We start from the raw sequence: 27,415 nt of genomic DNA, 5'->3' as shown, positions 1-27,415 counted from the left end.
AAGAAAAAAAAAAAGTCAGATTTTCCATTTAATTTCTGTCTCCTCTGATGTGATCGCACATCAGAGGAAAGAGAAACAGGGTCCCCTGATGCCCCCTGTACCTCTGGAGTCCCTGAATTCCCTTGTGATGCCCCCTGGGCTGCCGGCATCTTCTTCCGGGAGAAAACGGCAGGCAAATGCGCAGTGCGCCCGCCGAGATCTGCAGGCCATCACCCGGCAACAATAGGAAATTCGTTTTATTGGTTCATTTTGATCACTGTGATAGTCTATCACAGTGATCAAAATAAAAAACATTGTAAATAAAACCCCCTTTTATCATCCCCTTAGTTAGGAAAAATTAATGAAATAAAAAAATTTATTTATTTCCATTTTTCCGTTAGGGTTAGATTTGTTGCTAGGGTTATGGTAGGGATTAGGCTTCTTTTACACTTGCCGTGTATTTTGCGGGCTGTAATTTTCACGGTCTGCCGCAAAAAACTTGCGGATCGACGTTTTTCGGGTTTTGAATAGTAGGGAAATAGGTGGGGGAAAAAAAAAAAGGCGTTCCGCAAATACGGTCTTCACGGTGCACCGCAAAAACAAGCTTCCGTTGTTTTTGCAGCCCCATTGATTTTCAATGAGGGCTGTGTCTGTAAAAAATATCGAGCAGGCTCGATATTTTTTCTCGCCCGTAAATACGGCCATACGGCGTACCGGCAAATTTTTGGACCCCATAGAAATCTACTGGGGCCGCAAAAACACAGCAAGTGTAAAAGAAGCCTTAGGGTTAGGTGTGCATTAGGGTTAGGTTTGTGGTTAAAGTTTTGGTTAGGGTTGGGATTAGGGGTGTGTTGGGGTTAGGGGTGTGTTGGGGTTAGGTTTTTGGTTAGGGTTGGGATTAGGGCTGGAGTTAGAATTGGGGGGGTCCACTGTTTAGGCACACCATGGGGTCTCCAAACTCGACATGGCGCCACCATTGATTCCAGCCAATTTTGCATTCAAAAAGTCAAACGGTGCTCCCTCCTTTCTGAGCCCTGCCATGCGCACAAACAGTGGCATTCCCTCATATATGGTGTATCGGCCTACTCAAGAAAAATTGAACAACAAATTTTGTTGTCCATTTTCTCCTGATACCCTTGTGAAAATAAAAAAAAGAAATGGTTCCAAAGTAAATTTTTTGTGAAAAAAGTAAAATGTTCATTTTTTTCCTTCAACATTGCTTTAGTTCTTGTGAAGCACCTGAAGGGTTAATAAACTTCTTGAATGTGGTTTTGCGCACCCTGAGGGGTGCAATTTTTAGAATGGCATCACTTTTGGGTATTTTCTGTTATATTAACCCCCCAATCTCACTTCAAATGTGAGGTGGTCCCTAAAAAAAAGTTGGTTTGTAAATTTTGTTGGAAAAATTAGAAATCCCTGATCAACTTTTAACCCTTAATATCATCCTAGCAAAAAAAAAAAAAATGTGTTTCCAAAATTGTGCTGATGTAAAGTAGACATGTGGGAAATATTATTTAATAAGTATTTTGTGTGACAACTCTCTGATTTAATGACATAAAAATTCAAACTTTGAAAATTGCAAAATTTTCGCTATATTTTAATTTTTTTTCATAAATACACGCAAGTCATATCTAAGAAATTTTACCACTAACATGAAGTAAAATATGTCACGAAAAAACTCTCTCAGAATCAGTGGGATTCATTGAAGCTTTCCAGAGCTATAACCTCATAAATTGACAGTGGTCAGAATTGTAAAAATTGGCTCTGTCACTAAGGGGTTAAAGCTTCCTCTGGATAGAAACACAGGGTGATCAGGGCCTTCGCCTTAGGCTATGTGCACACGTTGGGGATTTGGCTTCGGATCCGCAGCAGTTTTCCATACGGTGCACAGTACCATGTAAACCTATGGAAACCAAAAACTGCTGTGCACATGCTGTGGAAAATTCCGTGCAGAAACACAGCGGTTTATTTTCCGCAGCATGTCAATTCTTTGTGTGGAAACTCAGCGTTTCTGCACCCATTGACTATACATTGAGTCAGGCTTCTTTCACATTTCCGTCTTCTGGGGGCCGTCGCAATCCGTGGTTATGGCAAAAAAACAGATCTTGCAAATGTGCCCGCAGGATCCGTTTTTTTGCCATTGACTTGAACTAACGACGGATTGCGACGGATGGACACACGTCGTTTTTGCGGTCCGTCGAGACGAAAAAACGTTCAGTGTAACGTTTTTTCGTCCGTCGAATCCGCCAGTTCCGACCACGCATGCGCGGCCGGAACTCCGCCCCCTCCTCTCCGGAACTCACAATGGGCAGCGGATGCATCGTAAGACTGCATCCGCTGCCCACGTTGTGCACAATTGTGCACAACGTCCGTCGGGCCGACTGTTTGGGACGGCCCCGTACCGACGGAAATGTGAAAGAAGCCAAAGGCAAATCTGCACATCAAAAAACGCATACAAGCCGAAACAAATCAGATTTCCTGCAGATATGCAGCGTTTTTTTCCGCGCAGAAATGCTGCAGATCTGCAAGTGATTTACAGTGCAATGTAAATCAATGGCAAAAAAAAATAAATAAATGCTGTACTAATGGTGCGGAAAAATCTGCACGGAAAATGCAGCAGATTAAAAAAAGGAGCATGTCAATTCTTTTGTGCAAATCTGCAGCGTTTCTGCACCCATTCCATTATAGAAATCCGCAGGGAAAAAAAAAATGCATCATGGGCACAAAAATTGCGGAATGCATTAGAAATGAATGGGATGCTGTTTGTAAGAGTTTTTTAAGCGATTCCGCCGCAGAAAATCGTGGCAAAAACGCTTAAAAAAACGCAACATGGGCACATAGCCTACAGCAATGGGTGGGATGGTTTGGGGCACACCATGCGGTGTACGTGGAGGCAACCTAGCGTTCATGCTGCAGTGCTTGTCCCATGTGATCACTGCCATTACTGCATTACACACAGGGAGAAGAAAGCCCTTGGCCGTAGTAACATGGGGTGTGGAAAGCCATACAGAAGCCAGCGGAGAGTATCCACAGCACGAGTACACCCGGCCGCTCGCCCATGCTCTAATCCCCCCACAGCCCATAGCTGCGTGTACAGGCCGCACAAGCGCTGGCCTCCTCCTCCACCACAAGCTGGCCGATGATGCCGGGACACTGCGCCAGGCACCCTCGGCCTACCCCGGTTACACCCACCTAAAACCAGCGCTAACTTATACGTCGCATTCAGCTACCTGCATCCTTTCCCACCGGCAGATTCATATCGCCACCGTTCCCGAAGTCTTCTGCCATTTTCCCGCTGGTAGCAAGTGATATAACCGCGCACCGCACCACACGCAACGTCAAGAAAGAGAACACGCGTTGAGAAGCAAAAAAAATCTCGCGAAATTTCCGCAGACTCTCCCAAATCTCGCGAGATTCGAACACCCTCAGCTTGTCCTTTGTATGAAAACAAAACTTTATTGACAAGAACAGCATTGCTCGTGTTTTGTGGTAGCGCAAGGCTCCCTAATAGTGTGGTAACTGGTAAGAGATTGTCACTGCAGCAATATATACTGTTAGCACATCTGTCCTACATAGCAAAGCGTAATTTGCATATTGGGGATGTAAGAATGCGCATGTTCTACCTCAGGTACCTGCACTCGTGTTCTATGTTGTGGATTACCTCAGGTACCTGCACTCGTGTTCTATGCTGTAGATTACCTCAGGTTACCTGCACTCGTGTTCTATGCTGTGGATTACCTCAGGTACCTGCACTCCTGTTCTATGCTGTGGATTACCTCAGGTACCTGCACTCGTGTTCTATGCTGTAGATTACCTCAGGTACCTGCACTCCTGTTCTATGCTGTGGATTACCTCAGGTACCTGCACTCCTGTTCTATGCTGTGGATTACCTCAGGTACCTGCACTCGTGTTCTATGCTGTGGATTACCTCAGGTACCTGCACTCCTGTTCTATGCTGTGGATTACCTCAGGTACCTGCACTCGTGTTCTATGCTGTAGATTACCTCAGGTACCTGCACTCGTGTTCTATGTTGTGGATTACCTCAGGTACCTGCACTCGTGTTCTATGCTGTGGATTACCTCAGGTACCTGCACTCGTGTTCTATGCTGTGGATTACCTCAGGTACCTCCTCTCCTGTTCTATGCTGTAGATTACCTCAGGTTACCTGCACTCGTGTTCTATGCTGTAGATTACCTCAGGTACCTGCACTGGTGTTCTATGCTGTAGATTACCTCAGGTACCTGCACTCGTGTTCTATGCTGTAGATTACCTCAGGTACCTGCACTCGTGTTCTATGCTGTAGATTACCTCAGGTTACCTGCACTGGTGTTCTATGTTGTGGATTACCTCAGGTACCTGCACTCGTGTTCTATGTTGTGGATTACCTCAGGTACCTGCACTCGTGTTCTATGCTGTAGATTACCTCAGGTACCTGCACTCGTGTTCTATGTTGTGGATTACCTCAGGTACCTGCACTCGTGTTCTATGCTGTGGATTACCTCAGGTACCTGCACTCGTGTTCTATGCTGTGGATTACCTCAGGTACCTCCTCTCCTGTTCTATGCTGTAGATTACCTCAGGTTACCTGCACTCGTGTTCTATGCTGTAGATTACCTCAGGTACCTGCACTGGTGTTCTATGCTGTAGATTACCTCAGGTTACCTGCACTCGTGTTCTATGCTGTAGATTACCTCAGGTACCTGCACTGGTGTTCTATGCTGTAGATTACCTCAGGTACCTGCACTGGTGTTCTATGCTGTAGATTACCTCAGGTACCTGCACTCCTGTTCTATGCTGTGGATTACCTCAGGTACCTGCACTCGTGTTCTATGCTGTAGATTACCTCAGGTTACCTGCACTCGTGTTCTATGCTGTAGATTACCTCAGGTTACCTGCCCTCGTGTTCTATGCTGTAGATTACCTCAGGTTACCTGCACTCGTGTTCTATGCTGTAGATTACCTCAGGTTACCTGCACTCGTGTTCTATGCTGTAGATTACCTCAGGTACCTGCACTGGTGTTCTATGCTGTAGATTACCTCAGGTACCTGCACTCCTGTTCTATGCTGTGGATTACCTCAGGTACCTGCACTCGTGTTCTATGCTGTAGATTACCTCAGGTACCTGCACTCGTGTTCTATGCTGTAGATTACCTCAGGTACCTGCACTGGTGTTCTATGCTGTAGATTACCTCAGGTACCTGCACTCCTGTTCTATGCTGTGGATTACCTCAGGTACCTGCACTCGTGTTCTATGCTGTAGATTACCTCAGGTTACCTGCACTCGTGTTCTATGCTGTGGATTACCTCAGGTACCTGCACTCGTGTTCTATGCTGTAGATTACCTCAGGTTACCTGCACTCGTGTTCTATGCTGTAGATTACCTCAGGTACCTGCACTCGTGTTCTATGCTGTAGATTACCTCAGGTTACCTGCACTCGTGTTCTATGCTGTAGATTACCTCAGGTACCTGCACTCCTGTTCTATGCTGTGGATTACCTCAGGTACCTGCACTCGTGTTCTATGCTGTGGATTACCTCAGGTACCTGCACTCCTGTTCTATGCTGTGGATTACCTCAGGTACCTGCACTCGTGTTCTATGCTGTAGATTACCTCAGGTACCTGCACTCGTGTTCTATGTTGTGGATTACCTCAGGTACCTGCACTCGTGTTCTATGCTGTGGATTACCTCAGGTACCTGCACTCGTGTTCTATGCTGTGGATTACCTCAGGTACCTCCTCTCCTGTTCTATGCTGTAGATTACCTCAGGTTACCTGCACTCGTGTTCTATGCTGTAGATTACCTCAGGTACCTGCACTGGTGTTCTATGCTGTAGATTACCTCAGGTACCTGCACTCGTGTTCTATGCTGTAGATTACCTCAGGTACCTGCACTCGTGTTCTATGCTGTAGATTACCTCAGGTTACCTGCACTGGTGTTCTATGTTGTGGATTACCTCAGGTACCTGCACTCGTGTTCTATGTTGTGGATTACCTCAGGTACCTGCACTCGTGTTCTATGCTGTAGATTACCTCAGGTACCTGCACTCGTGTTCTATGTTGTGGATTACCTCAGGTACCTGCACTCGTGTTCTATGCTGTGGATTACCTCAGGTACCTGCACTCGTGTTCTATGCTGTGGATTACCTCAGGTACCTCCTCTCCTGTTCTATGCTGTAGATTACCTCAGGTTACCTGCACTCGTGTTCTATGCTGTAGATTACCTCAGGTACCTGCACTGGTGTTCTATGCTGTAGATTACCTCAGGTTACCTGCACTCGTGTTCTATGCTGTAGATTACCTCAGGTACCTGCACTGGTGTTCTATGCTGTAGATTACCTCAGGTACCTGCACTGGTGTTCTATGCTGTAGATTACCTCAGGTACCTGCACTCCTGTTCTATGCTGTGGATTACCTCAGGTACCTGCACTCGTGTTCTATGCTGTAGATTACCTCAGGTTACCTGCACTCGTGTTCTATGCTGTAGATTACCTCAGGTTACCTGCCCTCGTGTTCTATGCTGTAGATTACCTCAGGTTACCTGCACTCGTGTTCTATGCTGTAGATTACCTCAGGTTACCTGCACTCGTGTTCTATGCTGTAGATTACCTCAGGTACCTGCACTGGTGTTCTATGCTGTAGATTACCTCAGGTACCTGCACTCCTGTTCTATGCTGTGGATTACCTCAGGTACCTGCACTCGTGTTCTATGCTGTAGATTACCTCAGGTACCTGCACTCGTGTTCTATGCTGTAGATTACCTCAGGTACCTGCACTGGTGTTCTATGCTGTAGATTACCTCAGGTACCTGCACTCCTGTTCTATGCTGTGGATTACCTCAGGTACCTGCACTCGTGTTCTATGCTGTAGATTACCTCAGGTTACCTGCACTCGTGTTCTATGCTGTGGATTACCTCAGGTACCTGCACTCGTGTTCTATGCTGTAGATTACCTCAGGTTACCTGCACTCGTGTTCTATGCTGTAGATTACCTCAGGTACCTGCACTCGTGTTCTATGCTGTAGATTACCTCAGGTTACCTGCACTCGTGTTCTATGCTGTAGATTACCTCAGGTACCTGCACTCGTGTTCTATGCTGTAGATTACCTCAGGTACCTGCACTCGTGTTCTATGCTGTAGATTACCTCAGGTACCTGCACTCGTGTTCTATGCTGTAGATTACCTCAGGTACCTGCACTGGTGTTCTATGCTGTAGATTACCTCAGGTACCTGCACTCCTGTTCTATGCTGTGGATTACCTCAGGTACCTGCACTCGTGTTCTATGCTGTAGATTACCTCAGGTTACCTGCACTCGTGTTCTATGCTGTGGATTACCTCAGGTACCTGCACTCGTGTTCTATGCTGTAGATTACCTCAGGTTACCTGCACTCGTGTTCTATGCTGTGGATTACCTCAGGTACCTGCACTCGTGTTCTATGCTGTAGATTACCTCAGGTTACCTGCACTCGTGTTCTATGCTGTAGATTACCTCAGGTACCTGCACTCGTGTTCTATGCTGTAGATTACCTCAGGTACCTGCACTCGTGTTCTATGCTGTAGATTACCTCAGGTTACCTGCACTCGTGTTCTATGCTGTAGATTACCTCAGGTTACCTGCACTCGTGTTCTATGCTGTAGATTACCTCAGGTTACCTGCACTCGTGTTCTATGCTGTAGATTACCTCAGGTACCTGCACTCGTGTTCTATGCTGTAGATTACCTCAGGTTACCTGCACTCGTGTTCTATGCTGTGGATTACCTCAGGTACCTGCACTCGTGTTCTATGCTGTAGATTACCTCAGGTACCTGCACTCCTGTTCTATGCTGTGGATTACCTCAGGTACCTGCACTCGTGTTCTATGCTGTAGATTACCTCAGGTACCTGCACTCGTGTTCTATGCTGTAGATTACCTCAGGTACCTGCACTGGTGTTCTATGCTGTAGATTACCTCAGGTACCTGCACTCGTGTTCTATGCTGTGGATTACTGTTATGACCCCAATGGCGAGGGTCTCAGAGGAACGTGGAAGTCTGCAGAATACAAAAAACCAGCTCATAGGGCAGTGGTAACTGGGTTGACCATATATCTACTCCTAACGCCAACACTAGAAGTAGCCGGGGATCATTCCTACGTTGATTCTAGATGACACGCTCCAGCCGGAGAATCTAGCTACCCCTAGTAGAGGAAAACAAAAGACCTTTCTTGCCTCCAGAGAAGGGGACCCCAAAGCTGGATAGAAGCCCCCCACAAATAATAACGGTGAGGTAAGAGGAAATGACAAACACAGAAATGAACCAGGTTTAGCACAGAGAGGCCCGCTAACTGATAGCAGAATAAAGAAAGGTAACTTATATGGTCAACAAAAACCCTATCAAAATCCACACTGGAAATTCAAGAACCCCCGAACCGTCTAACGGTCCGGGGGGAGAACACCAGCCCCCTAGAGCTTCCAGCAAAGGTCAGGATATAGATATGGAACAAGCTGGACAAAAATACAAAACCAAAACAAATAGCAAAAAGCGGACTTAGCTGATATAACTGGAACCAGGATCAGTAGACAAGAGCACAGCAGACTAGCTCTGATAACTACGTTGCCAGGCATAGAACTGAAGGTCCAAGGAGCTTATATAGCAACACCCCTAACTAACGACCCAGGTGCGGATAAAAGGAATGACAGAAAAACCAGAGTCAAAAAACTAGTAACCACTAGAGGGAGCAAAAAGCAAATTCACAACAGTACCCCCCCCTTAGTGAGGGGTCACCGAACCCTCACCACGACCACCAGGGCGATCAGGATGAGCGGCATGAAAGGCACGAACTAAATCAGCCGCATGAACATCAGAGGCGACCACCCAGGAATTATCCTCCTGACCATAGCCCTTCCACTTGACCAGGTACTGAAGCCTCCGCCTGGAGAGGCGAGAATCCAAGATCTTCTCCACCACGTACTCCAACTCGCCCTCAACCAACACCGGAGCAGGAGGCTCAGCAGAAGGAACTACAGGCACAATGTACCGCCGCAACAAGGACCTATGAAATACATTGTGAATAGCAAACGACACAGGAAGATCCAGACGAAAAGATACAGGATTAAGGATTTCCAATATCTTGTAAGGCCCAATAAAACGAGGTTTAAATTTGGGAGAGGAGACCTTCATAGGAACAAAGCGGGAAGAAAGCCATACCAAATCCCCAACGCGTAGTCGGGGACCCACACCGCGGCGGCGGTTGGCAAAGCGCTGAGCCTTCTCCTGTGACAACTTCAAGTTGTCCACCACATGATTCCAGATCCGCTGCAACCTATCCACCACAGAATCCACCCCAGGACAGTCAGAAGGCTCCACATGACCCGAAGAAAAGCGAGGATGGAAACCAGAGTTGCAGAAAAAAGGCGAAACCAAGGTGGCGGAACTAGCCCGATTATTAAGGGCAAACTCAGCCAACGGCAAGAATGTCACCCAATCGTCCTGATCAGCAGAGACAAAACACCTCAAATAAGCCTCCAAAGTCTGATTGGTTCGCTCCGTCTGTCCATTAGTCTGAGGATGGAAAGCAGATGAAAACGACAAATCAATGCCCATCCTACTACAAAAGGATCGCCAGAACCTGGAAACGAACTGGGATCCTCTGTCTGACACAATATTCTCAGGGATGCCGTGCAAACGAACCACGTTCTGGAAAAACACAGGAACCAGATCGGAAGAGGAAGGCAGCTTAGGCAAAGGAACCAAATGGACCATCTTGGAGAAGCGATCACATATCACCCAGATAACGGACATGCCCTGAGATAGCGGAAGATCAGAAATGAAATCCATGGAGATATGTGTCCAAGGTCTCTTCGGGACAGGCAAGGGCAAGAGCAAACCGCTGGCACGAGAACAGCAAGGCTTAGCTCGAGCACAAGTCCCACAGGACTGCACAAATGACCGCACATCCCTTGACAAGGAAGGCCACCAAAAGGACCTGGCCACCAGATCTCTGGTGCCAAAAATTCCCGGGTGACCTGCCAACACCGAGGAATGAACCTCGGAAATGACTCTGCTGGTCCACTTATCCGGGACAAACAGTCTGTCAGGTGGACAAGACTCAGGCCTATCAGCCTGAAATCTCTGCAACACACGTCGCAGATCCGGAGAAATAGCTGACAAGATAACTCCATCTTTAAGAATACCAACAGGATCAGCGACTCCAGGAGCATCAGGCACAAAGCTCCTAGAAAGAGCATCGGCCTTCACATTCTTTGAACCTGGTAAATACGAGACAACAAAATCAAAGCGGGAGAAAAACAATGACCAGCGGGCCTGTCTCGGGTTAAGGCGTTTAGCAGACTCGAGATACATCAGATTTTTGTGATCAGTCAAGACCACCACACGATGCTTAGCACCCTCGAGCCAATGACGCCACTCCTCAAATGCCCATTTCATGGCCAACAACTCCCGATTGCCCACATCATAATTTCGCTCGGCAGGCGAAAACTTCCTAGAGAAAAAGGCACAAGGTTTCATAACAGAGCAACCAGGGCCTCTCTGCGACAAAACGGCCCCTGCTCCAATCTCTGAAGCATCCACCTCAACCTGAAAGGGAAGTGAGACATCGGGCTGGCACAAAACAGGCGCCGAAGTAAACCGGCGTTTCAACTCCTGGAAAGCCTCCACGGCAGCAGGAGCCCAGTTAGCCACATCGGAGCCCTTCTTGGTCATATCCGTCAAAGGTTTCACAATGCTAGAAAAATTAGCGATAAAACGACGGTAGAAGTTAGCGAAGCCCAAGAACTTCTGAAGACTCTTAACTGACGAGGGCTGAGTCCAATCAAGAATAGCTCGGACCTTGACTGGGTCCATCTCCACAGCAGAAGGGGAAAAAATGAACCCCAAAAAGGGAACCTTCTGTACACCAAAGAGACACTTTGAGCCCTTGACAAACAAAGAATTTTCACGCAAAATTTTAAAGACCAACCTGACCTGCTCCACATGCGAATCCCAATTATCAGAAAAAACCAAAATATCATCCAGATAAACAATCAAAAATTTATCCAGATACTTCCGGAAAATGTCATGCATAAAGGACTGAAAAACTGAAGGCGCATTGGAGAGCCCAAAAGGCATCACCAAGTACTCAAAATGACCTTCGGGCGTATTGAATGCGGTTTTCCATTCATCACCTTGCTTAATGCGCACAAGGTTGTACGCACCACGAAGGTCTATCTTGGTAAACCACTTGGCACCTTTAATCCGGGCAAACAAGTCAGACAACAGCGGTAAAGGATACTGAAATTTGACAGTGATCTTATTTAAAAGCCGATAATCAATACAAGGTCTCAAAGATCCGTCCTTTTTTGCCACAAAAAAGAATCCCGCACCAAGAGGGGAAGAAGACGGACGAATATGTCCTTTCTCCAGAGACTCCTTGATATATGAACGCATAGCGGTATGTTCAGGTACCGACAGATTAAACAGTCTTCCCTTAGGAAATTTACTGCCTGGGATCAAATCTATAGCACAGTCACAGTCCCTATGAGGAGGCAGTGCACTGGACTCAGACTCACTGAAGACATCCTGATAATCAGACAAATACTCCGGAACTTCCGAAGGCGTAGAAGAAGCAATAGACACAGGCAAGGAATCCCCATGAATACCCCGACAGCCCCAACTTGAGACTGACATAGCCTTCCAGTCCAGGACTGGATTATGGGTCTGTAACCATGGCAGCCCTAAAACAACCAAATCATGCATTTTATGTAAAACCAGGAAACGTATCACCTCGCGGTGTTCAGGAGTCATGCACATGGTAACCTGTGTCCAATACTGCGGTTTATTTGCTGCCAATGGCGTAGCATCAATACCCCTAAGAGGAATAGGATTTACTAATGGTTCAAGAGTAAAACCACAGTGCTTAGCAAATGACAGATCCATAAGACTCAGGGCAGCACCTGAATCTACAAACGCCATGACAGGATAAGATGACAGTGAGCAAATCAAAGTTACAGACAGAATAAATTTAGGTTGCAAATTACCAACGGTGACAGGACTAACAACCTTAGCTATACGTTTAGAGCATGCTGAGATAACATGTGTAGAATCACCACAGTAGTAGCACAAGCCATTCCGGCGTCTATGAATTTTCCGCTCATTTCTAGTCAGGATTCTATCACATTGCATTAAATCAGGTGTCTGTTCAGACAACACCATGAGGGAATTTGCGGTTTTTCTATCACATTGCACCGAATTAGGTGTCTGTTCAGACAACACCATGAGGGAATCTGCGGTTTTGCGCTCCCGCAACCGCCGGTCAATTTGAATAGCCAGTGCCATAGTATCATTCAGACCTGTGGGAATGGGAAAACCCACCATAACATTCTTAATGGCTTCAGAAAGGCCATTTCTAAAATTAGCGGCCAGTGCACACTCGTTCCAATGTGTCAGCACGGACCATTTCCGAAATTTTTGGCAATACACTTCAGCCTCGTCCTGCCCCTGAGACATAGCCAGCAAGGCCTTTTCTGCCTGAATCTCAAGATTGGGTTCCTCATAAAGTAAACCGAGCGCCAGAAAAAACGCATCAATATCAGCCAATGCCGGATCTCCTGGCGCCAGCGAAAAAGCCCAATCCTGAGGGTCGCCCCGTAAGAACGAAATAACAATTTTTACTTGCTGAGCAGAGTCTCCAGATGAACAGGGTCTCAGGGACAAAAACAATTTACAATTATTCATGAAATTCCTAAACTTAAACCTGTCTCCGGAAAACAGTTCAGGAATCGGTATTTTAGGTTCTGACCTAGGATTTCTGATAACATAGTCTTGTATGCCCTGCACACGAGTAGCCAGCTGGTCCACACTTGTAATCAAGGTCTGGACATTCATGTCTGCAGCAAGCATAGCCACTCTGAGGTAAAGGGGAAGAAGGAAGAGAAAAAAAAAAAAAAAACCTCAGAATCTTCTTTCTTATAATCCCTCTTCTGCAATGCATTAAACCTTTAATACTGGCCTGGCAAACTGTTATGACCCCAATGGCGAGGGTCTCAGAGGAACGTGGAAGTCTGCAGAATACAAAAAACCAGCTCATAGGGCAGTGGTAACTGGGTTGACCATATATCTACTCCTAACGCCAACACTAGAAGTAGCCGGGGATCATTCCTACGTTGATTCTAGATGACACGCTCCAGCCGGAGAATCTAGCTACCCCTAGTAGAGGAAAACAAAAGACCTTTCTTGCCTCCAGAGAAGGGGACCCCAAAGCTGGATAGAAGCCCCCCACAAATAATAACGGTGAGGTAAGAGGAAATGACAAACACAGAAATGAACCAGGTTTAGCACAGAGAGGCCCGCTAACTGATAGCAGAATAAAGAAAGGTAACTTATATGGTCAACAAAAACCCTATCAAAATCCACACTGGAAATTCAAGAACCCCCGAACCGTCTAACGGTCCGGGGGGAGAACACCAGCCCCCTAGAGCTTCCAGCAAAGGTCAGGATATAGATATGGAACAAGCTGGACAAAAATACAAAACCAAAACAAATAGCAAAAAGCAAAAAGCGGACTTAGCTGATATAACTGGAACCAGGATCAGTAGACAAGAGCACAGCAGACTAGCTCTGATAACTACGTTGCCAGGCATAGAACTGAAGGTCCAAGGAGCTTATATAGCAACACCCCTAACTAACGACCCAGGTGCGGATAAAAGGAATGACAGAAAAACCAGAGTCAAAAAACTAGTAACCACTAGAGGGAGCAAAAAGCAAATTCACAACAGATTACCTCAGGTACCTGCACTCGTGTTCTATGCTGTAGATTACCTCAGGTTACCTGCACTCGTGTTCTATGCTGTGGATTACCTCAGGTACCTGCACTCGTGTTCTATGCTGTAGATTACCTCAGGTTACCTGCACTCGTGTTCTATGCTGTAGATTACCTCAGGTACCTGCACTCGTGTTCTATGCTGTAGATTACCTCAGGTTACCTGCACTCGTGTTCTATGCTGTAGATTACCTCAGGTACCTGCACTCGTGTTCTATGCTGTAGATTACCTCAGGTACCTGCACTCGTGTTCTATACTGTAGATTACCTCAGGTACCTGCACTCGTGTTCTATGCTGTAGATTACCTCAGGTACCTGCACTGGTGTTCTATGCTGTAGATTACCTCAGGTACCTGCACTCCTGTTCTATGCTGTGGATTACCTCAGGTACCTGCACTCGTGTTCTATGCTGTGGATTACCTCAGGTACCTGCACTCGTGTTCTATGCTGTAGATTACCTCAGGTACCTGCACTCGTGTTCTATGCTGTAGATTACCTCAGGTACCTGCACTCGTGTTCTATGCTGTAGATTACCTCAGGTTACCTGCACTCGTGTTCTATGCTGTAGATTACCTCAGGTTACCTGCACTCGTGTTCTATGCTGTAGATTACCTCAGGTACCTGCACTGGTGTTCTATGCTGTAGATTACCTCAGGTACCTGCACTCCTGTTCTATGCTGTGGATTACCTCAGGTACCTGCACTCGTGTTCTATGCTGTAGATTACCTCAGGTTACCTGCACTCGTGTTCTATGCTGTGGATTACCTCAGGTACCTGCACTCGTGTTCTATGCTGTAGATTACCTCAGGTTACCTGCACTCGTGTTCTATGCTGTAGATTACTTCAGGTTATCTGCACTCGTGTTCTATGTTGTGGATTACCTCAGGTTACCTGCACTCGTGTTCTATGCTGTGGATTACCTCAGGTACCTGCACTCGTGTTCTATACTGTGGATTACCTCAGGTACCTGCACTCGTGTTCTATGCTGTAGATTACGGTACCTCAGGTTATCTGCACTCGTGTTCTATGCTGTAGATTACCTCAGGTTACCTGCACTCGTGTTCTATGCTGTGGATTACCTCAGGTACCTGCACTCGTGTTCTATGCTGTAGATTACCTCAGGTACCTACACTCGTGTTCTATGCTGTAGATTACCTCAGGTTACCTGCACTCGTGTTCTATGCTGTAGATTACCTCAGGTTACCTGCACTCGTGTTCTATGCTGTAGATTACCTCAGGTTACCTGCACTCGTGTTCTATGCTGTAGATTACCTCAGGTACCTGCACTGGTGTTCTATGCTGTAGATTACCTCAGGTACCTGCACTCCTGTTCTATGCTGTGGATTACCTCAGGTACCTGCACTCGTGTTCTATGCTGTAGATTACCTCAGGTTACCTGCACTCGTGTTCTATGCTGTGGATTACCTCAGGTACCTGCACTCGTGTTCTATGCTGTAGATTACCTCAGGTTACCTGCACTCGTGTTCTATGCTGTAGATTACTTCAGGTTATCTGCACTCGTGTTCTATGTTGTGGATTACCTCAGGTTACCTGCACTCGTGTTCTATGCTGTGGATTACCTCAGGTACCTGCACTCGTGTTCTATACTGTGGATTACCTCAGGTACCTGCACTCGTGTTCTATGCTGTAGATTACGGTACCTCAGGTTATCTGCACTCGTGTTCTATGCTGTAGGTTACCTCAGGTTACCTGCACTCGTGTTCTATGCTGTGGATTACCTCAGGTACCTGCACTCGTGTTCTATGCTGTAGATTACCTCAGGTACCTACACTCGTGTTCTATGCTGTAGATTACCTCAGGTTACCTGCACTCGTGTTCTATGCTGTAGATTACCTCAGGTACCTGCACTCGTGTTCTATGCTGTAGATTACCTCAGGTTACCTGCACTCGTGTTCTATGCTGTAGATTACCTCAGGTTATCTGCACTCGTGTTCTATGTTGTGGATTACCTCAGGTTACCTGCACTCGTGTTCTATGCTGTGGATTACCTCAGGTACCTGCACTCGTGTTCTATACTGTGGATTACCTCAGGTACCTGCACTCGTGTTCTATGCTGTAGATTACGGTACCTCAGGTTATCTGCACTCGTGTTCTATGTTGTGGATTACCTCAGGTACCTGCACTTGTGTTCTATGCTGTAGATTACCTCAGGTTACCTGCACTCGTGTTCTATGCTGTAGATTACCTCAGGTTACCTGCACTTGTGTTCTATGCTGTGGATTACCTCAGGTTACTTGCACTTGTGTTCTATGCTGTGGATTACCTCAGGTTACCTGCACTCGTGTTCTATGCTGTAGATTACCTCAGGTTACCTGCACTCGTGTACTATGCTGTAGATTACCTCAGGTTATCTGCACTCGTGTTCTATGCTGTGGATTACCTCAGGTTATCTGCACTCGTGTTCTATGCTGTGGATTACCTCAGGTTACCTGCACTCGTGTTTTATGCTGTAGATTACCTCAGGTACGTGCACTTGTGATCTAAGCTGTGGATTACCTCAGGTCATCTGCACTCGTGTTCTATGTTGTAGATTACCTCAGGTTACCTGCACTCGTGTTCTATGTTGTAGTTTTGCCTTTTGTGTGCTACACGTGTGTTCTGTCTGTTTCACCTATATGCCAGACTTGCTGCATGCATGTTTTGCCTGTTGGTAGTTTTAACCCTTTTTCAATTAGGTGATTTTATTTTTTTGCCCATTTTTTTTCTTTCTACCTTTCTTCGAAGAGTCAAACTTTTTTTATCTTTACTTCATCATATCCGTTTGAGTGCTTGTCTGTTGCGTGATGAGTTGTAACTTTTAGGTAGTTAGTGTATCATATAATGTACTGAAAGCCGAAAAAAAAAATAGTCTCTTGAAATGGTGAAAAACGTTAATTGTGCGGTAAAGTAGCCTGCAGATGTGACCCTAAAGGGTTGTTTCATTATAGTGATAACACAAATTTAAAGGGAATTTGTCAGCAGACTTTGGCTTTGTAATCTGAGGACAGCATGAGAATGGGTTAAAACACTCAATTCAGGGTTGTTGATTATCAGACTATTTACATCTAAAATCTCTGTCACAACTGCTGCATGTCAGGATGGGTGACCCGGGACTCCTTCCTTGTCCCTAACCCCTAACGCTAGGGGGTGCCCTTCCCCCCCCCCTTTTCCCAGGTTCCTTGTGAAGGTGCTGGGGCCATGTACCTTGCTTTATCTCCAGAATCTGCCCTCCGTCTGTACCCTTCCCCCACCAAGGGAAGAGGGGAGTATCAATGCACCATAGTACACCAACCAGACGAACAAGGTAACAGGAATGGGGAAATGGAAAATACTAGGCATACAAATATTCACTCGCATATTATAACAGAGGAATGCATCGGGTAGTGGAGGATAAGGTAAAACCAAAGTAGAAGAAGGAAGGGAATTATCACTTACTAAACCAAGCGACAGTCACAGATAAACCCACCAAACTCCTTCTCATATAACCACCAAACAACTCTCCTCCAAGCCATGCAGCATAAGCTAGCTCTGACAAGGTGTGTGTGTCAGGACCCATATTATATAGGATATTGGAGTGGCTAACGGAGCTCAACTGACAGCTCAGACTCCCAGCGCTCTCAACATGGCCAATTAACCCCTGTACTGCCAAAATAAATTTACACCATTAAAAAAAAAAAAAGGGGAAATGCTTCTTTTCAGCGCAGGAGTAGGATCAATCAGACGCTGCGATCTTCTGTTGCAGTAACCCCGTGACACTGCACCCAGTAAACTAATTGATGAATCTTTGGAAACAGGGTCTCTTTGTCTACATTATGCTGCTCTCAGGTGGGGTAGCAAAAACCTGCTGACAGATTCCTTTTACGTGGTTAAAAAAAAAACTGAACGTTTTAAAAATGTAAATTTTTTATATTAATTTTATTTTGCTCAACATTGCCAATTTCTGAGATACTCGAGTATAAGCCGACCCGAGTATAAGCCGACCCCCCTAATTTTGCCACAAAAAACTGGGAAAACTTAATGACTCAAGTATAAGCCTAGGGTGGAAAATGCAGCAGCTACTGGTAAATTTCAAAAATAAAAATACCGTATTTTCTGGCTTTTTAACCCCTAAAAATTGTCCCAAAAGTCGGGGGTCGTCTTATACGCCGGGTACGGGTGCACAGAGCGATCCTGGATGGTTCCCAGGGTCTGAAGGAGAGGAGACTCTCCTTCAGGCCCTGGGATCCATATTCATGTAAAAAATAAAGAATAAAAATAAAAAATATGGATATACTCACCCCTCCGACGGACCGTGGACCTCAGCATTGCAAGCGTCTGCCTCCGTTCCTAAGAATGCAGTGAGTGAACAGGACCTTCGATGACGTCGCGGTCATGTGAGCAGTCGTGTGACTGCGACGTCATCGCAGGTCCTTCACTCACTGCATTCTTAGGAACGGAGGCAGACGCTTGCACCGCTGAGGTCCAGGGTCCGTCCCTCCGAGTGAGTATATCCATATTTTTTATTTTTATTCTTTATTTTTTACATGAATATGGATCCCAGGGCCTGAAGGAGAGTCTCCTCTCCTCCAGACCCTGGGAACCACACGCCGTATAAGATGACTGGGCGTATAAGATGACCCCTGTCTTATACGGCGGGTATATCCCAAATTCCATATTTTATGTGGAAAAGTTGGTGGTCGTCTTATACGCCCAGTCGTCTTATACACCAGAAAATACGGTAGATACCAATAAAAGTAAAATTAATTGAGACATCAGTAGTTTAAGTGTTTTTGAATATCCACATTGAATCAGGAGCCCCATATAATGCTCCATACAGTTTATGATGGGCCCCATAAGATGCTCCATACAAAATATGCCCCATATAATGCTGCACAAATGTTGATTATGACCCCATAAGATTCTTCATACAGATATTTGCCCCTATATATCATGCTGCACATGGCCCCATATAATGCGGCATATGGCCCCATACAGATATTTGCCCCATATCATGCTGCACATGGCCACATAAGATGCTCCATACAGATATTTGCCCCATATAATGCTGCACATGGCCACATAAGATGCCCATACAGATATTTGCCCCATATAATGCTGCACATGGCCACATAAGATGCTCCATACAGATAATTGCCCCATATAATGCTGCACATGGCCACATACAGATGCCCCATACAGATATTTACCCCCATATCATGCTGCACATGGCCCTATACAGATGCCCCAGACAGATATTTGCCCCCATATCATGCTGCACATGGCCACATAAGATGCCCCATACAGATATTTGCCCCCATATCATGCTGCACATGGCCACATAAGATGCCCCATACAGATATTTGCCCCCATATCATGCTGCACATGGCCACATAAGATGCCCCATACAGATATTTGCCCCATATCATGCTGCACATGGCCACATAAGATGCTCCATACAGATATTTGCCCCATATAATGCTGCACATGGCCACATAAGATGCTCCATACAGATATTTGCCCCATATAATGCTGCACATGGCCACATAAGATGCCCCATACAGATAGTTGCCCCATATAATGCTGCACATGGCCCCATACAGATGCCCCATACAGATATATGCCCCCATATCATGCTGCACATGGCCACATAAGATGCCCCATACAGATATTTGCCCCCATATCATGCTGCACATGGCCACATAAGATGCCCCATACAGATATTTGCCCCCATATCATGCTGCACATGGCCACATAAGATGCCCCATACAGATATTTGCCCCCATATCATGCTGCACATGGCCACATAAGATGCCCCATACAGATATTTGCCCCCATATCATGCTGCACATGGCCACATAATATGCCCCATACAGATATTTGCCCCCATATCATGCTGCACATGGCCACATAAGATGCCCCATACAGATATTTGCCCCCATATCATGCTGCACATGGCCACATAAGATGCCCCATACAGATATTTGGCCCATATCATGCTGCACATGGCCACATAAGATGCTCCATACAGATATTTGCCCCATATAATGCTGCACATGGCCACATAAGATGCCCCATACAGATATTTGCCCCATATAATGCTGCACATGGCCACATACAGATGCCCCATACATATATTTGCCCCCATATCATGCTGCACATGGCCCCATACAGATGCCCCATACAGATATTTGCTCCATATCATGCTGCACATGGCCACATAAGATGCCCCATACAGATATTTGCCCCCATATCATGCTGCACATGGCCACATAAGATGCCCCATACAGATATTTGCCCCCATATCATGCTGCACATGGCCACATAAGATGCCCCATACAGATATTTGCCCCCATATCATGCTGCACATGGCCACATAAGATGCCCCATACAGATATTTGCCCCCATATCATGCTGCACATGGCCACATAAGATGCCCCATACAGATATTTGCCCCCATATCATGCTGCACATGGCCACATAAGATGCCCCATACAGATATTTGCCCCCATATCATGCTGCACATGGCCACATAATATGCCCCATACAGATATTTGCCCCATATCATGCTGCACATGGCCACATAAGATGCCCCATACAGATATTTGCCCCCATATCATGCTGCACATGGCCACATAAGATGCCCCATACAGATATTTGCCCCCATATCATGCTGCACATGGCCACATAATATGCCCCATACAGATATTTGCCCCCATATCATGCTGCACATGGCCACATAAGATGCCCCATACAGATATTTGCCCCCATATCATGCTGCACATGGCCACATAAGATGCCCCATACAGATATTTGCCCCCATATCATGCTGCACATGGCCACATAAGATACCCCATACAGATATTTGCCCCATATCATGCTGCACATGGCCACATAAGATGCTCCATACAGATATTTGCCCCATATAATGCTGCACATGGCCACATAAGATGCCCCATACAGATATTTGCCCCATATAATGCTGCACATGGCCACATACAGATGCCCCATACAGATATTTGCCCCCATATCATGCTGCACATGGCCCCATACAGATGCCCCATACAGATATTTGCTCCATATCATGCTGCACATGGCCACATAAGATGCCCCATACAGATATTTGCCCCCATATCATGCTGCACATGGCCACATAAGATGCCCCATACAGATATTTGCCCCCATATCATGCTGCACATGGCCACATAAGATGCCCCATACAGATATTTGCCCCCATATCATGCTGCACATGGCCACATAAGATGCCCCATACAGATATGTGCCCCATATGCTGTTGCTGCGATTAAAAAAAAAAAATATATTACATACTCACCTCTCCGGCCCCCGGCACTTGCTATAGTCACCTGCTCCCCGTTCCACCGCTGACCGCCGCTGTGTCTTTACATCCTCTGCAACGACGTTCAGGAAGAGGGCAGCGCTCACTAATCGCGTCACCGCGCCCTCTGACCTGAGAGTCACTGCGGAAGACACAGCGGCGCCGACGGTGGAACGAGGAGCAGGTGAATATCGCGCACTGCCCCCCGCCATACTCACCTGCTCCTGGCGCCGTCGCTGCACGTCTGTTCCCCGGCATCGCACTTTCTTCCTGTAGTGAGCGGTCACCGTTACCGCTCATTACAGTAATGAATATGCGGCTCCACCCCTATGGGAGGTGGAGCCGCATATTCATTACTGTAATGAGCGGTACCATGTGACCGCTCACTACAGGAAGAAACTGCAGTGTCGGGAAGCAGGGACCGCGCCAGGAGCAGGTGAGTATTATTAGACAGCCCCCGCTCCCCCTCCTCTGCCGCCCCTAGGTATGACTCGAGTGAGTATAAGCCGAGAGGGGACTTTCAGCCCCAAAAAAGTGGGCTGAAAATCTCGGCTTACACTCGAGTATATACGGTACCTTTTTTTTCCCTTGATAGAACTGTGTGAGAGCCTTTTTTCAGTTATTTTTGAAAAGATTGTCCACTACTTGGACACCCCCTTCTGATTCCTATTGCCTCAAGTGCTGGCACCATTCCAGTGGTTTTGGTACTTGCTTTCCTGGGACTCAAATGAGGTTGCCTGGTGCCCAATCCGCACTGGCGTTACTGTTCCCACCTTCAAATGTATTGAACATCAATAAGAAGTCAGGGTTACAGGTGCTCTCTGACTTCCTCTTGATGTTTGATTTGTCCGAAGGCGGGGACAGTGACGCTAGTGCTGATTGGGTACCAGGATCACGTCATAACAATCTCACATTAGCCAAGGAAATGAATGCTAATGCCAACACCTCGAGAACGGCACTGCCACGGGAGGTGACTATAGGTGTTTTTATTTTAACGTGGCCAAACATGAAGGATGAGAAGGGGTTGTCGAAGTAGTGCGCATGACCGGCCACCTGCAGTCCAGATCTTTCACCAATGGAAAGATGAAATGAAAATTCCAGCTAAAGAAGACCCAGGACTGTTGAGCAATTAGAATCCTACATCAGGCAAGAATGGGACAAAACATTTCTCTCAAACCTCCACTGATTGGTCTCCTCTATTCCCAGACATTTACTGTGCATACTATTTTAAACTTTGATACACATGGCGATAACCCTACTTTTTTTTAGATGTTGCTGCCATCAATTTCTACTGTTCAGTTCATTAAGTATGCCTACGAGATTTACAAATCATTGCATTCTTGTTTTCTTTACATTTTACACAGCATGACAACTTATCTTGGAACTTGGGTTGTATATAGAAAAGTATAAAGTGGGTTTAACATAATCACCATAACGATGGACTGGACCAGACCAATGAGGATATGGGACAGTAACATGATCAGGGATGCCACTAGGAACTTCAGGCCCTACACTGGCAAAATTTTTGGACCTCCTTAAGACTCCACCCCAGCTCCGCCTCCATACCTCGAACCTTCCACAGTTCCACCGCCCCTTATGGAAAAACTCGACTTCTGCACCACATCCTCAACAAACAGATATTAACAGTTCCCAGCAAACACCTTATCACATACATAGCCAGCAGCTTTTGTTTTGGCCAAAAGATTTTTTAACCCCATTCTGACATCAGACGTAATAATCCGTCCCCTGCCCTGGGCCTATTTGACCAGGGACGTATTATTACATCTGAGCGATCTCCTGCACACTCGAGGGGGTGTGCGGGCGATTGCCGTCGGATGTCAGCTGATTCTGAAAGCCAGCACCCGAAATTAAGTGCCAGGAGCGGTCACTGACTGCCCCCGGCACTTTAACCCCTCAAATGCTGATCGCAGTATACCGGAAGGCGGCAGAGGGCTGACGGCCCCTCTGCGTTTGCATCGGAGACCCCTCGGCGTGACGCGGGGTCCAGTTCGTTGCCATGGTGACTCGATGTCATCATGACAACATTCGGGTCACCAGACCTAGCAAACTTGCTGATCATGCCCTGTGCATGATGTGCAACTTTGTCAGTGCAGAGCTGACAGTTTCTATAGTACTAGATGGAGGTCCGATGCTATCTCATCGGGAGGGTGATGACATTCCTATGGGGAAGGCTTTGCAGCACTGAGAATCTCTTGTCCCCAACCCCCATATAATGCTGCATAAAGGTTGATTATGGCCCCATAATATGTTCCATAGAAAATGTGCCCTATATAATGCTGCATAATGGTTGATTATGGCCCCATAAGATGCTCCATAGCAAATGTGCCCGATATAATGCTGCATAATGGTTGATTATGGCCCCATAAGATGCACCATAGAAAATGTGCACCATATAATGCTGCCTAATGATTGATTATGGCCCCATAAGATGATCCATAGATAATGAGCCCCATATAATGCTGCATAATGGTTGATTATGGCCCCATAAGATGCTCCATAGAAAATGTGCACCATATAATGCTGCCTAATGATTGATTATGGCCCCATAAGATGCTCCATAGATAATGTGCCCCATATAATGCTGCATAATGATTGATTATGGCCACATAAGATGCTCCATAGAAACATGTGGCCCATATGCTGCTGTTGCGATAAAAAAAAAAAATGACATCCTTACCTCTTGTCCTGAGCAGGCCCCTGGCACTTGCGATATTCACCTGTCCCCGTTCCACCACCGGGCGTCTCTCCCATCTTCCGCTTCCTCTGCAGTGACTGTTCAGGCAGAGGGCGGCGCACACTAACCACGTCATCGCGCCCTCTGACCTGAACGTCACAGCCAGAGGACGCGGAAGATGGAGCGGCGCACAGAGGTGGAATGGGGACAGGTGAATATCGGAATGCTTACCCTCCCCCGTTATACTCACCTGCTCTCGGCGCGGTCCCTGGCATCTTCTCACTGACAGATGGTCTCCGGGAGTCGTCAGCTTCGTCCTATGTTCAGCGGTCACATCGCACTGCTCATTACACTAATGGATATGCGGCTCCACCCCTATGGGAGTGGAGTCGCGTCCATATTCATAGTCCACATGACTATGTAAAATGTCAATAAACTTGTTGATCTAATGTGCGCAATGTCCTTATACATTATTATTGCATTAAAAGAGGTCTGGATACACATGATGAGAGCATTATACTGCCTCTGTACAAATCCCTAGTTAGACCGCACATGGAGTACTGTGTCCAGTTTTGGGCACCGGTGCTCAAGAAGGATATAATGGAACTAGAGAGAGTACAAAGGAGGGCAACAAAATTAATAAAGGGTATGGGAGAACTACAATACCCAGATAGATTAGCGAAATTAGGATTATTTAGTCTAGAAAAAAGACGACTGAGGGGCGATCTAATAACCATGTATAAGTATATAAGGGGACAATACAAATATCTCGCTGAGGATCTGTTTATACCAAGGAAGGTGACGGGCACAAGGGGGCATTCTTTGCGTCTGGAGGAGAGAAGGTTTTTCCACCAAAATAGAAGAGGATTCTTTACTGTTAGGGCAGTGAGAATCTGGAATTGCTTGCCTGAGGAGGTGGTGATGGCGAACTCAGTTGAGGGGTTCAAGAGAGGCCTGGATGTCTTCCTGGAGCAGAACAATATTGTATCATACAATTATTAGCTTCTGTAGAAGGACGTAGATCTGGGGATTTATTATGATGGAATATAGGCTGAACTGGATGGACAAATGTCTTTTTTCGGCCTTACTAACTATGTAACTATGTAATTATTGTCTGTCATTGCAGTTGAAGATGTTATGAGACACTGGCTCAGCATCCGCGACCAATATAGGCGTGAACGTCAGCAGCGGGCCAGGAGTGGGGATACAGCACCGACCAAGAGCAAATAAATATATTTTGACCGACTGGCATTTCTGGCTCCCATTATGGATCTGAGACCGTAAGTACTGTACATACATCACACCACATTACACATATGCTTTTTACGGTCATATGTCTAAAACTTTTATTCAATTTCCTAACAGAACTCAGTCCAACCATACTGGGAGGGAGACAGGATCTGATTCTGAGTCCATTATTGATCAGGTCGGGGAAGGTGAAGAGGTGGCTGGTCCATCTTCTCAGCCTTCCAGCTGCATCACCCAAGCTCCACCTGCACCAGCACCAGTAGCTGCAACAGGACTTGGACCAGCAGCTGCACCAGCACCCTGCAACCTTGATGAACCAGGCTACAGCAGCAGCCCTACTGTTCCTCTGGAGGCCTCCCCCCAGCCTGCTGTCATATCCCGCCGTAGGCGACGAAGGCGAGACATCCCTGCCTCTGATACAAGGAGGCATGTTGACACGGGGGTGCTGAATTACCTGTCCAGGGCTGCCCGGGATGAGGATGCATATTCCCGCAGTCTGGCCCGGTACTTACGTGCCCTACCCCGTGAGGTGAGGCTACGTGTGCGAGGATCACTTCAGATCCTCATTGATTCATGCACACCCCCCAATACCTCATATGAGTTACTTGAGTTCTTGGAGGGGTGGCATCGGTCACCCCATAACCTGCTCCGAGTTAACCCCAACCCAGATGTGAATGGGCAATATGGATCTGATGCACCTCCTCCACTGGTGCCTACACCTCAACCCATTCCTCCCCAAAACCAACCTTAGCCACAACAGGCCCAAATGGCATCTTATAACCCACCTGCCCAATATGGCCACTTGTACAGACCCAGTGTAGGAGGCTGGTCCCAACCTGGGTTTCGACTACATGGTCATATTGGGGGGTATGAGTCACGTGGCTTCCAGAATCCCCAGGAGTATAATGTAAATTATCCCTATGGACACTTTGCCACTCACTAATTTGATCCTGGCCACAACACACATCATGGCCAAGATTATGCACCCACACAGGGCGAAAGCCAAGTTGTACACCAAAGCCAGAAAGAAAGATAGGCTGGACTCCCGCCATCACCTCCATCAACATTCCAAAATGTATAATGGATTTTGTTATCTGATTTTGCTATAGCAAATTACTGTTGATGTTTCATTGTTATGTTTTACAACATTTGAAAAAAGGGTATGGCCTCAAAAGCCATATGACAACTTTTTTTTTTTCTTAAAACCAGATTTATCTTTTGGCTTTATAAAAAATTTAAAAATGCCAAGTTTTGTCTCTTCTTAAAATAATTAATACAAGATACAAAATGAAAAAAAAACCATAACAAATAAAATGAGCACACACAACAACTTAAATGAAAAAAGTATAAGTTTATATACACAAACATTTTAAACTTACAGCATAGATACAGCATGCTCTTGCCAGGGAGTAGCACCCTGAGGTGTCACAAAATAATTAGTAAAAATATCATGTACTTTCAGTCTGGAAAGCGCACGACGATGAGGGATCACATGTGATCTAGGTCTACCCACATTGCCCAACACACCTTCAGCACCATCAGATGAGGAGCATTCATGAAGTCGGGTGAAATTATGTAGGACCACACATCCTTTGATGACCTCATTTACGTTGGCTTTACTCAGCTGAATGGCTGACTGGAGGACCCGCCTTTTGGCACAAAGAATGCCAAAGGCGCACTCCACCAGTCACAGTGCGCGTGATAGGCTCCGGTGGTCCAGGTTTCGACAGGGATATGGCCTCATTACATGCCTGGTTAATTGAAAGGCCTCATCTGAAACAAGGACATAAGGCACAGAATCTTGATTGGAGCCTGGAAGCTGACGAGGTGGTGGTAGGTCCAACTGGTTATTGCGCAGACGCTGACCCATAATGGAAGAATTAAAGACTTTAGAGAGTCTCCCGTTCTCCCATAGGCCCTAATGTCTACAATTATAAACCTGTAGTGAATGTCAACCAGAGCTAACAACACTACAGAAAAATATTGTTTATAATTATAGAATTGGGACTCTGAGTTCGGCGGCTTACACGCACGGATGTGTTTCCCATCAAGGGCTCCAATACAATTGGGAAATTGGCAGTGTTCCTCAGATCCCCAGGCCATCCGCAACCAGTCTTCCATCTTGGGCTCAGGCACGACCACCTGATGAAGTCGGGACCAGATTACTGAACAGGTAGACCAGACTATGCCTGAGATTGTAGACTTCCCAATCAAAAATTCATGATGGAGTGCAGCATAAGATAGACCAGTTGTAAGGAAGCTAAAATTAAAAAAACTGTTTAAAAAAAAAAAAAAAAAATTAAAACTGGTTCAAGGTTTAAAACAATTCATATAGAACATAAGTACTGTGTGGAACTAACAAGCCAGGCTATCACTACCTTAAAAAAAT

General features: G+C 46.3%; 2 protein-coding genes across 2 annotated transcripts in view; one reads left to right on the top strand and one right to left on the bottom strand.

Moving 5' to 3' along the window:
- The window catches only part of ZNF346 (zinc finger protein 346), a 44,020-nt gene extending 40,676 nt beyond the window's left edge, over positions 1-3,344 (bottom strand). Inside the window, exon 1 of the mRNA XM_077265719.1 lies at positions 3,210-3,344. Within this exon, the coding sequence (XP_077121834.1) occupies positions 3,210-3,267 (58 nt within the window). The 5' untranslated portion in view covers positions 3,268-3,344. The remainder of the gene's footprint in view (positions 1-3,209) is intronic.
- A 33-nt stretch (positions 3,345-3,377) lies between these two features.
- LOC143776384 (uncharacterized) lies at positions 3,378-26,270 on the top strand. Its single transcript, XM_077265720.1, has 3 exons — positions 3,378-3,501; positions 24,905-25,058; positions 25,144-26,270. Exons 2-3 carry the CDS (start codon positions 25,045-25,047, stop codon positions 25,775-25,777), a joined length of 648 nt encoding a protein of 215 aa, XP_077121835.1. The 5' UTR covers positions 3,378-3,501; positions 24,905-25,044; the 3' UTR covers positions 25,778-26,270.
- Positions 26,271-27,415: the final 1,145 nt, after the last annotated feature.

The sequence above is a fragment of the Ranitomeya variabilis genome, chromosome 5 (assembly GCF_051348905.1).
Source record: "Ranitomeya variabilis isolate aRanVar5 chromosome 5, aRanVar5.hap1, whole genome shotgun sequence".
NCBI lineage: Eukaryota > Metazoa > Chordata > Amphibia > Anura > Dendrobatidae > Ranitomeya > Ranitomeya variabilis.
This window is presented reverse-complemented; position numbering and strand designations above follow the sequence as displayed.